Source organism: Anas platyrhynchos, chromosome 3 (genome assembly GCF_047663525.1).
Source record: "Anas platyrhynchos isolate ZD024472 breed Pekin duck chromosome 3, IASCAAS_PekinDuck_T2T, whole genome shotgun sequence".
NCBI lineage: Eukaryota > Metazoa > Chordata > Aves > Anseriformes > Anatidae > Anas > Anas platyrhynchos.
The window spans coordinates 8,077,089-8,089,683 of NC_092589.1; the positions used below are offsets into that span (position 1 = coordinate 8,077,089).

The following is a 12,595-nucleotide window of genomic DNA, read 5'->3' on the forward strand; positions in this document are numbered from 1 at the left end:
AATTAGAATCTGGTTCGGATGGTTCCCAGTCCTGTTTCGAAACCACTAATCCCATGAAGGAGTTTTGTGGTCTACTCTAGTTTTCCTAGTTGACTGCATTAACAATGAAGTCAGAGTTTCCCTTGTATGGAAAATAAAAAAGGGGGAAGGCGGATTTATGGATTTCTAGGTTCCATGCTATCTACAAAATGGGTTTAGCATATGTCAAACCTACAGCAAAGAAGTTCCCTCTTACATTGTCCTGAACAGAGGAAACATTGTCCTTCTTAAACAAAGGAAACACTCTGAAGCGTGGAAGCCATCAGGTTTCCTCAGCCTGCTTTCCCTGCATTATGACTCATGTGGTTAAAAACACCACTACAAAATGAGAATACAATGCTGTTGTCTGCACACAAGCACGCTAATTTAAAATGTGTGTTCACATATTGTGAACCAATTGTGTTCAAAACTTGGAGTCGCTTGGTTTCTCCAGTTATGGCTAAGCTCTGTCAGACTTTCCAGATTTTTTATTATTATTATTTCTGAAAGCATTTTGTGGGAACGTAGAAATTACTCTTCTTGCACAGTAATTGTATCAAACCACGTTTATTTCTGTTTCTCTAGCACTGAAGCAAAGAAAACTACCGCTTAAATGTTGTGTGAAGCTGTTGTAAGATGGGTAGGATGTGATTAGGACTCAGCCATGTGTTTATACATGCCCACCATGAAGAATGCCTCAGGGCAACATCTAGGTGAGGGCACAGAAAGTGTTGCTTTCAGTCAGCTCACCTGCACGTGTCTGGGGATTAAAACAGGTCCTGCTGAAAGGAGATTGGAATTACAAAAGGAAAAAATGTTGAAATATAATACACATTCTTATGTCTAAGGGCTTATTGTCCACTGAAGATCACTTTTTCAACATATGGGGAAAATCTGGTTTACTATGGGAACTGTTAATAAGTATGTTCATCTAAATTTCTATGTCTCTGAGAAAGTTTGCAATAACTCTCAGCATATGACCACTATGGATATGTGAAATGCATAACATCTGATTTTGCCTTAAGCTCTTCCCTTCCCTTCCCTTCCCTTCCCTTCCCTTCCCTTCCCTTCCCTTCCCTTCCCTTCCCTTCCCTTCCCTTCCCTTCCCTTCCCTTCCCTTCCCTTCCCTTCCCTTCCCTTCCCTTCCCTTCCCTTCCCTTCCCTTCCCTTCCCTTCCCTTCCCTTCCCTTCCCTTCCCTTCCCTTCCCTTCCCTTCCCTTCCCTCTTTAAATTGACCTACAAATACAGGCTGCCTTGGGTATATCTAGATCCCTTCCCTTCCCTTCCCTTCCCTTCCCTTCCCTTCCCTTCCCTTCCCTTCCCTTCCCTTCCCTTCCCTTCCCTTCCCTTCCCTTCCCTTCCCTTCCCTTCCCTTCCCTCTTTAAATTGACCTACAAATACAGGCTGCCTTGGGTATATCTAGATTTGCAATCAGTGTACAGTGTAAGTTATTTTTAGATGTGAAACATCCTTGCATCCACAAAGTATGGCTATTCACTTGGTATAAATGCACTAGAGAAATAAGTAATTTTAGTGTTTTAAAGTGGTTTGCAATCTTTTTTTTTTTTCAGTTTATTGGATTTAAATCTTTCTTCAGTAGTTGTGAACCGTTCAGATGGATGAGTCTGTTTCTAATTGATCACCAAGTCAGACACAGCAATGTGATCTCTGGGTTCTTATTCATGAGCCTGGTTTAATTTCAAAGATATAACCTGAGAGACTTAGACTAACTTCTTAAGGATTTCATTGGATCTGTTGGTCCCGCCTGAAGTTGTGAGCTTTTGCACCGATTTCTAAAGACCAGTCTGAATGACAGACATTTGAATCAGTGCAGCAGCAGACAATTCCTAGGATATTACTGGATCCTAGCATAAATTCATGAAGTTGGATCTCCACAGAGACTCTTGTTAAAGAGTCATATTCAGAGCAGAACTTAAATGTAAAACTCATTAAGTCCATTAGTTTTAAGTGCATGCTTCCATGTAAGCACTTGTGTATAGCACTACCTAACAGAAACCAAAGGGAACAATAACTCTCTAATAATGTAAGAGAGTCTTGGAGCAAATGAAATAGTTTACAGATCATGTTAAAATGAGCAGACGTTCAGAATGCCAGAAAACATGCTGTTAACACTTGGGAGACTGAAAATTTGGATCATTTCTGTTCAAACTTGCGTAGCTGCATTCTCAGCCATTTCCCAGAATCCATGAAGTTTGTGGTTTTAAATATTATTATTTGCAAACCAACTGAGTCTAACTTTTAATTAATAAATTTAATTGGAAAATGTCCTTACAAATTAGGTTTCTCCCCTGACATACTTTAAATAAATAAGTTATGGTGGAAAACAAGATGGAGATAAATGAAGTATTGTTTCAAGCTTTCAAAGAACAGGAACTGGTTAGTGCTCTAAATAACAGAAGTACATTTCATCATCTACATATCAGCATGAGCATTTATATTTATACTCATTGTTATTAATTTAATTTAATTCTTTTAATAAGAAATGCAGATAAAATAAGTGCTATTGTTAATCTTTGCTTGCATTTGTATCACTTCCCGTTACTTCTGAGTTTCAGCAGTTGTTAGCGCTGTTTGGTAACCCCCAAGCTGACCCCAGCAGGGGCAGCTCCTCAGAGCCCTGGTAAAGCTGGCATTGAAACACCCCCAAAGTCACAGCCCCTCTCCTGGCAGAGCCCAGGTGTGCCCTGGGGGAGGACATTGCCCACTTCCCAATTCCCTTTTGTAAGAGTTTCAGCCGCTGGCTTTATTGGCTTCCAGGGGTGTTGAACTGCCCGCACAGACGAGGTTGAACAGAACCAAAACCATTGGTGTTCGATCAGGGTTCACAGGCACTGTGCAGGTTCTCACTCGGTGTTTGATCTCCTTGAGAGCTGTGTGTAAACAGCTGCACTCACACCGACCTCAGCTTTCTGCCCTGCCCTTCCTTGCAGTCCTCTGAGTGAGATATGCGCCCCCCAGCTTGCTTCCATATTTATGGGCCTGCCTGTTAATGTGGACTCCAGTTGGCAGCAGATTATATTAATGCGCTTAATTAATTTAAGCCACAGCAACTTGCGAGCAGATACAGAATTTGCCCAGCTGTGCCTGCAAGAATGGCATAATCTTCAGGAGAGAAAAGGACTGCTAGGGATACTGTCTGCTTCAGCTACACCAATTTCATTTATCCGTGAATTTGAATTGAAGCCCTCCTTCTGAAAAAATAAAAAATGGAGCTTGACTAAATTTGAAGCATAACAAGCATCCTTGTATTTTTGCAGGAAGGATAAGACTCACTCTTCAAGAAATGGTTGTGTTCATGAATTTGCAGTAGCTCAGTGCAGGAGCAGAGACCCTAAAATGCTTGGCTCTGCAGGGGCCTGTCACTGCAGAAAAAGACAGTCCCTGCCCCAGCTGCTTCTTGAATGAAGTTTTCAACCAGATTAATTATATAAATATTTGTACAAGATTAAAGAGCTTGTACAATGAAAGAAAACTTGGAGTACTTCTTTCTTATTAAACCTACTGAATATACATTCAGGATGATTATTACATTAATTATGCACCTATTATACTTTTGCAAAGTGATTAATATCTCTAAGTATTGTTATTTAAAAAAAAATAATAAAGAGAATAATAGCTATTTGAATTAAACCTTACCCTAGGAAAAGCAAAATGTGTAAGAAATTAGTCCCAAACCTGGGGAGAGGTTATCGATGCTTTGTGGGGAGTAAAGAAAAGGAGGCGTTATTGCTGGGTTTAAGAGAATGTAAGTGACACAGATAAGATATTAGTGACATAAGAGTCATTGTACCAGGGAGATGCAAATGCGTGCCCCATGCCAGCACAGCTCATTTCACCAGCTGCTGTTGGTGAAATCCAACAACACTAAAACAGCAGTGTACTCGAGTGACACGTTAAAAGAAGAGCATCTGCCCTTTTCCGCCTAACAAGATAAACTGGAAGATTTTTTCAGTAGTAAATGCACCAAACAGAAGCCATAACCTTAACGTGCTGGATTTCACATGATTGCAGACCTGAAGGGGATTCTGACAAGTATTTCTGGGGTGTCAAAGAAAACACTAGTAACAAGGTTGGCTTCCTTCGAACTCCAGTTGCTTCTGAAGGTGTGAATTTTCAGGCCTGGTTTTATAAAGCATTGAAATTTTTTTGTTTGCCTTTTTAGTCTTCTAAGACTCCATGCAACATCTTAAAATGTAGTAGTGGTCTTGTATCAGTCTGTTTAAACTGGTGAAGAAAGAGGTCTTCCACTTGCTTTTGGTGTGAGAATTTTACCTGCTGGCCTGCAGTTGCTACAGTTTTGGTCTGGATCTTATTACAGTTGTGTCAGAGTGGTGCGGCCCCGAGATGAGCATCACTGTAGCTTTTGAGAATTACAGATCTTCCAGGCTGACACCAGTTAATGTTACCTTCCATAGCGTTTACCGGTTGGAGTTTAAAGTCTTATTTCTACATACAGTGCTCAGACAACTAGCTTATCTTAACATAAAAGCTTTAGAGGAGGCTTTAAATGAGATATATGCTCTGTCTCTTGTCTTCTGTCTGTTGACAGACTGGGTAGGAAACACCATGGCTTTGCAAGACTTGGTGCAAATAGGAACATTTGCCAGCACTTGATTTGCCAAAGCTCTGAAGATGCGTCTGTTCAGAAATCTGCAGGGTTGCTTCCTGGAGGTTTTTTACATTTGTACATCACTCTCTCCATAGCATTTTAATCTCAAACTTCTATGTGGAAATGCATTTCAGGGTGCTGGAATTGATTGGATCCTCCTAAAATGAGCCTAAGCAGATTTTTATTTTTTTTATTTTTTTTTTTCTGTGGGAATGAGGTGAAGATTTTTGGAGAAGTTGTTAATTCACTAATAAGCAAAACTAAAGTGCAGTCTTCCTGTAATTGTATCCTCTCTTAATTTATGTGTTTTAGTGAAAAGAGAGAGGGACTGGACAGCCCTTCTTAGCCTCTGGAAATTTGGTATCGTGATGGCGCCTTTTCTCTGGTCTGGTGGATACTAGTTTTCTGATAACTCCAACATTCAGATAGAGTCTTAAATCTCAAACAGGAATGCTCAGAAGCAACACACTGAAAGCTTTGGGTGGACTCTCCCTTAATTCAGTACCACTCCACTGTATCCATTTGTTCTGAGCTGTTCCCATGCTTGTGTGCTCTCCTGACAACTGTGTTCCAGAAGTGAAAGAATTGGCCTGTATCTGCCCAGCACAATCAGTTGAAAATATGTTTGTGTAATTCTGACAACAAAAGTGTGGGTGGATAAGGTCAAACCCAGATGCCACCTGCAGATATCCCCTTGGCTCACAGCTAGTGTATTATTCTCTTAAGACCGGAAAGGGCTGGAATTGAGACAGCAAGGCCGGGTGGTCCCCGGATTTAACGTGCCAAGAAAGAGTTCCAGCTCACTGTGCTCTCAGTTCCTCAAGCTGGAGATAAAAATCACAGTTAAGCCATTCTGCAATTCTGTAATGTTGAGAAGATAAATCTCAGAGAGCCTCTCCTGTTTTTCCCTCGTCACCTGGCCTGGCCTCACTTTTGCAGTTTTGTCATTGCTTAGCTGTTTTTATAAAACTCAGAATTAGGTAGTAAGTCTAGAAATAGTCCACCAGCTGAGTCAATAACACACTGGGTTTGTAGCTAATTCTTCAGGGTTATATGCTGCTTGTAACAGGAAATCCGTGATTTTAATTAGCAATAAATAGGAAATAGTCTGCTGTGAATTGATCTTGAACAGGTACCGCTGTACTAAATTAGTTCAAAATAAGTAGGATTTTCCATTGAGCAAATTGATATTAAGGCATCTTGAGTTTATCAGCCATTGCTACATTATCTGTTTAAGGCTAGCTTCGGTTTCAGAAAAGAATGAAGCTGAAAATCTCTTCTTAGATACAAGCTAATGAGCTTAATATACAGTACTGAGCACAAGGATAGAAGGGATTTCTCCCATGTAGTCATGTGAAAACTAATTGTCATGTGCATTATGTTTTACAAAATGAATGGAACTAACAACAGTTTGTCAAAAAATAAGATTTGTTTATTTCACAATCATATAATGTTTAATGAAATTTAGGGAGATGATGTTTTCTTGATATGGTATTGGAGTAAAATATCCTTTTATCTGACACTTCATTAGGAAAAGGATTTGGATTTTGAGCATTCTTAGGAAATAAATCTCCTTTCACTGCAGGGAAAGCTGTGCAATCTGCTAAATTTAACAGAGAGGAGGATCTAAAATTGTCTAAGCTATCATGCTAGCATTGTAAGACAACACTGCTATTGCTTTCAGATTCTAATGCCATTAAAATTTGAACTCAGACTTTTATTTCATACCATTTTGCAGACGAGAGAGTTGAGACCTTAGTAGTGAAATGACTTATGGAAAGGTGCAAAGGAAATCAATTTGACGGATAAGAATGCTAAACTATTTAATTCATATGAGTCATTGAATCAATTTGAAACATCCTTTTGCCTGATGCTCATCTCAATTTCACTGGCATTTGCTCATAACCATTTCAGAGATGTTACTGGTATCACTTTGGATATGTGCTGGTGTAATTTGGAATGACACTTTGGTATAGGAGAAGAATTTTCTTTAGTTTGCAGACTTCCAAATTTGAACATCATTTATGGAACAGGAGTGTCTGTCTCACTATCCAGATCAGATGGCTTAGTCTTTTATATCCCCAAAGATAATTTCCATACAAAATCCATGTATTAGCACTTTACCCTTTAAAAAATCAAATCATAGAATCATAGAATCATAGAATATCCTGAGTTGGAAGGGACCCTTAAGGATCATCAAGTCCAACTCTTGACACCGCACAGGTCTACCCAAAAGTTCAGACCATGTGACTAAGTGCACAGTCCAATCTCTTCTTAAATTCAGTCAGGCTCGGTGCAGTGACCACTTCCCTGGGGAGCCTGTTCCAGTGTGCAACCACCCTCTCTGTGAAGAACCCCCTCCTGATGTCAAGCCTAAATTTCCCCTGCCTCAGCTTAACCCCGTTCCCGGGGGTCCTGTCGCTGGTGTTAATGGAGAAAAGGTCTCCTGCCTCTCGACACCCCCTTACGAGGAAGTTGTAGACTGCGATGAGGTCTCCCCTCAGCCTCCTCTTCTCCAGGCTGAACAGGCCCAGTGCCCTCAGCCGTTCCTCGTACGTCTTCCCCTCCAGGCCTTTCACCATCTTCGTAGCCCTCCTCTGGACACTCTCCAACAGTTTCATGTCCTTTTTATACTGTGGTGCCCAGAACTGCACACAGTACTCGAGGTGAGGCCGCACCAGCGCAGAGTAGAGTGGGACAATCACCTCCCTTGACCTACTAGCGATGCCGTGCTTGATGCACCCCAGGACACGGTTGGCCCTCCTGGCTGCCAGGGCACACTGCTGGCTCATATTCAGCTTGCTGTCTACCACAACCCCCAGATCCCTCTCTTCTAGGCTGCTCTCCAGCGTCTCATCGCCCAGTCTGTACGTGCAGCCAGGGTTTCCCCGTCCCAGGTGCAGGACCCGGCACTTGCTCTTATTGAACTTCATGCGGTTGGTGATCGCCCAGCTCTCCAACCTATCCAGATCCCTCTGCAAGGCCTTTCCACCCTCATTCGAGTCCACAACTCCTCCAAGTTTGGTGTCATCAGCAAACTTGCTCAAAATACCTTCTATTCCTACATCCAGATCATTTATAAAAATATTGAAAAGTACCGGCCCTAAAATGGAGCCTTGAGGGACCCCACTAGTGACCGCCCGCCAGCCTGACGCAGCCCCATTTACCATAACCCTTTGGGCCCTGCCCGTTAGCCAATTGCTCACCCATCGTATGATGTTTTTATTTAGCTGTATGGTTACATTTGCTAAATGTGGACAATGGTTGTATTTCGCTGAAGGCGTTTGGGCTTTACTGTGTTTGACCTGTTTGCTATAAGGACAGAGGGAAGACAGCCATCACAGAATACTTCTGTAGGCTCTGTTCTTACAGAAATAACTAGATTAGCTGGTACTTAACTAGGCATCAGACAAGTAGTTGCAGTTTGGGGCACTACATACCTTATTTCATTGTGCAGACAGAACACTATTTTTAAGATGGAGCTAAGCTGATTTCTCCTAGTTTTATGGTTCATCTAAGAGAACAGAGCTCCCTCCCAGTTCATGTTATGATCTTACACACATATATACATCTATTTAATACTTGAATTTTAAAGCATGAGTTCAGCATTGCTTAGTGTAAAATTCTGAGATAACTAATCTATCTCAAATGACTTGGAATGTGTCTGTGATCTAGACAGACTAGGTCTTCAAAAGTAGAAAAGTGCTCTCCATAACATAGATTTTTGCATGAAGACTTTGACAGCTTCTTACTCTCATGTTATATAATAGGTTTAGTGAACACTGGTTGTTTTTTGTGTAGAAGCCATGGCACTCAAACAAGAATACAGCTTTCCAGGAATGGAGTATTATCGATCATCTAAAAATCCATAATTATCATGTCAGAAAGAATATATTAGTATCTGAAGCTCTTGGTGGCCCTGTTACTGTGGCCAGTGAAAGAACTTGATTTCTCTTTAGTTATTTTAGTGCTTCCTGAATGATAACAAAAAATAATTCTTCCTAGTAAAAATACAACATATCCTTTCTTCTCTTTGTTTAGCCTATTCCCAGCAGGAATCAAAGTCTCGTCTCTCTGGTATTCTCATTCCCTTTAATTGACTAGATTGGAATGCATTTTTTCATAAAAGCTGATGAACTCTAAAATAACCTCACCAATCTGCTGTTCTGGGCTAGCTATACTAACACTGACTCCCTTAAAGTAATTTGTGAAAAGTAGTTGAGTCACAGGTATTGCCTGACTACCTCTCAAACTAAGGCAATTTGCCAATTACATCCATGGAGTGAGTAGTGAGCTTTTAATGTGCTCTGACTGATAGCAATAGCAAAACCAAGATTGACTTCAGCAGAGCAAACCCATGTCTTAAATGAGCATGTCTTTGAGACTTTCAATTAAAATCATCCACTGAGACATTCACAGAATCTTGTCGGCCTCATTACCGTGGTGCGTTAACTGTTCATGCTTGACCGGATGAACATGAACTGTGGAGGAAAGAGTCATGAATTGGACTTTTTGCATCTAAGTGTCATTTATTATATTAATAGAAATATGTTTCTGAGAAATAAATTTCAATCTCGATCTTTTTCTAGCTTGCAAACTGAGAAATGTTCTTCTACATACAGAAAGGTATAGATACAATGTTTTGTACATACAGAATTTTTGTTATGCTCTTCCTGGATCTGGTATTGAGGTTTGGAACTATTATTATTCTTCGTTAGTTTAAAATATATATTCTCATAATATTTTGGAATTTAAGGAGCTGTTTTATAGAAGCATTTGATTTTTAAAAATGGTATAACTGAAGTAATTGATAATAAGCAGAAATGGAAATGTACTTTTGTCCAGGAAGAGAAATAGGAGTGCAAATGAAGACTGTTCTTGCTACAGTTGGATATTGTATATGTTACTTAGGTGTGAAATTGCATGGTGATTGATTTCATCACATTGTTGTTAAACAGTGATTTTCTTTGCCATACAAAAGAATTAATATGATTTGACTTTACTCTTTCACTGAGATCAAAGCCAGGACCTCTCTTCCTCCTACATTTCTTCCTCTGTCTAGTTCAGTCTCTCTCTCACAGCATAAGCATTCTTTGTGTGCATTGTCTTTGTGATAGAGATGCAGAGGATCTTTTTCTGACCCAAGAAAGATGAGAATGTAATCACATTTCACAGCTTTCAAAATATGACTACAGATTGCTACCTTGAATGTTTTTTGTACTGTTTCTGTGTTGCCATGAGCTAGATTTTGTCCTAAGTGTCTGTTTGTGCAACCTTGCTGTAGATTACATCCATGGGAAAGCATTCCCGCTACCCTTTCATTTCCTTTTTTGTTTTGTTTTGCAATTGAGTCTTCTATTTGTAGATACCTATATAAAGAACATTTATTTAAAACACATCTGGCACGTTATTTTGAAGGTGAACTGTGCAGCAAATAATACCGCTGCAAACAGCTTTTGAAAGGGAGTTATGGCTTAATAATAATTTAAAGCAGAACCTCCATAAATTCCAAGACCTGTTTGCTTGGTCCATTGATTAAATAATAGAGAGTATGTACTGTCGTCCAGATGGCTTTTTTTTGTTCCTCAGTTTAGTGGCCAGTAAACTATGCTGGCTTCTTAGCTGCCAAGAGGTTCAGCAGGAAGATGTTCCCCCAGTTGCCACCAGTCAAGTGGAATCCTTTAGCCATCTGAGCCCTTGATAGGAGTGTTACAGCACAGAAACAGAAGAAGCTAGGTATGGATGACTTACATCTAAAAATCTCAAGACCCTTGGGTTGCACCATCACTTAAAACTTTTCCATTTCCCCTCAAAGTGCTTTTGAAATTTTTTTTCTTCTTCATTTAACGTGGTGATTTTGTGCTGCTGTGGTTTCTGAAAACACCCTAAGTGTATGCCAAAGGCAGAGCCAACAGTGACACATGCAAGTTGCTGAATAACTGGGGGGGGGGGGCGTGAATTATTCATAAAAGAAAATGATGTGCTGTGAGGCAGCACTTGTGGATAAGTAGTGTTCCCTTTTTGTTTTCCCTGATACAGTATGCTTTTCTTGATCATATTTTTTAATGTTTGTAAAAGATATTTGTAAAGAATACAGCCATATTACCAATTTTTGATTGGAAATGTGAGGTCATCATAATTTATTGCTGTGTGTGATCAGATTCTGGGCCACATTTCTGTGCGCTAGCAAGAACATAACTCTGGACTAATTGTGGCAGGCACTCTTTATACTATTGTCACAATAAATAAGAACATACCACAGCTCTTCATGAAATCTTAGAAACCAGAATAAAAAATTCAGCCTTTTTTTCTGGCCATTTGCACAAGTAAGGACACATTCAGGATTATCAGATAAAACAGAATATATTTGACTTCAGTATTTTAAAAGCTTGAACTTGCACTGAATGATTTTTAGACTTTCTGCTTTAGAAGATGTCTCCAGAAAACTGCAAACTGCTGCAAACCAGCATTAGGTAGACACTGAATAGCAGATAGTGTTTTAACACTTTCCCCCATCGTTAGTAGTGGTCTACAGTTCAGTTCCCATGTGTGTCTTTTCTCTGAAATGTTGTCTCACCTCTGATAAAAGCAACAGACATTTGGCTGTCTAGTTATGATATGGGAAAGTATGTATCTGTTGTGTATCTGTGTTGTATTATCCACTCATTCCATAATTTCACAAAAAAAATCACAAAAGGCTGCTTAGCACAATGTCTGTGCATCTGGAAATATATTTCTCACGCTAGAATCAAGGAGTTGCTTGGGGATTATAAAGATCATGTAATGATGACAACTTATGGTCATGACCACCAGAATAGAAAAGAGTTTGAATTCAGTGTTCATTTTAATCCCTGTGTTTCTTTCTGACTTTCTTTTTCCTATGCTGCAAGACAGTGCCTGGATCTCCAAAACTAGTGAGCACCCTGTGGTAAATATGTGTGTGTAATATATAATATACATCTGCTACACTAACGTAATTTGGATTGGCAAAATCCTAATGGTGCAAGTGCACAGACTATATTGTTGAAAGCTGCATAGACGGTACTGGTTTTGAGTGGTGTGTACCCTACTTACAACTAAAGAGTTGTATCTTGTAACCTTATAATTCCCATCACTGTAGAATTCATGCTATTCAGATATCTCTCCTAAATTCAGTGGACTGTGTTTTGAGTACTTGCTAAATAACCAAAGGGAAAATCCTCAGTTTGATTTAGTAAAGTTGTTATCATGTTGCCTTTTTTCTTTTTTTTCTTTTTTTTTCCTTTTTTTTTTTTTTTTTTTTTTTTTCTGTTCGTTTGTTTGTTTTGAAACATTTGGGTTATTTTGAGCCTGATGTTCACCCCACAGGTAGGTAAAATCTGTATGTTTGCAAATGCAAATGCGTGCCTACTTTGCACACCTGGTGTGTGGTCACTAACCAATACAGACCTGTAGTCACCCACCTGCAAAGTAGACACATATTTTCACCAACACAAATGTTTCCTTTACAGGGAGGCTGGCTAAAACTAGTGTCAAAAGTAAGAAAAAGTAATAATGTTGCACAAACAAAGGAATTTAGCAAGAGCATGCTTAATGGTGTTTTCCAATATTGGTTTTAAAAGAATTTCTATTCAAATCTTAACCAGGCCTGAGTAGATATGAGCCTCATTGAAGTAACTAGGCCAACATCCACAGTTACAAAATGCTTGTGTGCTGCAAACATGTATGTAATGTTGTTAAATTTTCCAATTTTAAGTAAGTTATATGATTTGTCTGTCGGAGGGAGCACAAAACCGGTGAAGTGTAGAGATCAAAGGGACAGAAAAACAAAGTGCATCAGAAGTGATCAGGAACTGTGCAAAACAAAGTAGCTTTCGTTTTTTCACTTTACGTTTCACCTTCTTGCTGCTACATTTTTTCTGCTACAAACTGTCACTTTCTGCTTCCTCAGCTAATATTTTAGATTCA

At 39.6% G+C, this 12,595-nt stretch overlaps 1 protein-coding gene across 11 annotated transcripts in view; it reads left to right on the forward strand.

The window, feature by feature from the left end:
* Positions 1 to 12,595, forward strand: part of PLCB1 (phospholipase C beta 1) — a 376,029-nt gene that overhangs the window by 336,448 nt on the left and 26,986 nt on the right. Inside the window, exon 32 of one of the 11 annotated variants that reach the window (XM_027455564.3) lies at positions 11,543 to 11,578. The exons of the other annotated variants lie outside the window; for them this stretch is intronic. Coding sequence (XP_027311365.1) covers positions 11,543 to 11,563 — 21 coding nt within the window. The 3' untranslated portion in view covers positions 11,564 to 11,578. Of the gene's footprint in view, positions 1 to 11,542; positions 11,579 to 12,595 lie in introns of those variants that run through there. 11 annotated transcript variants of the gene reach the window in all.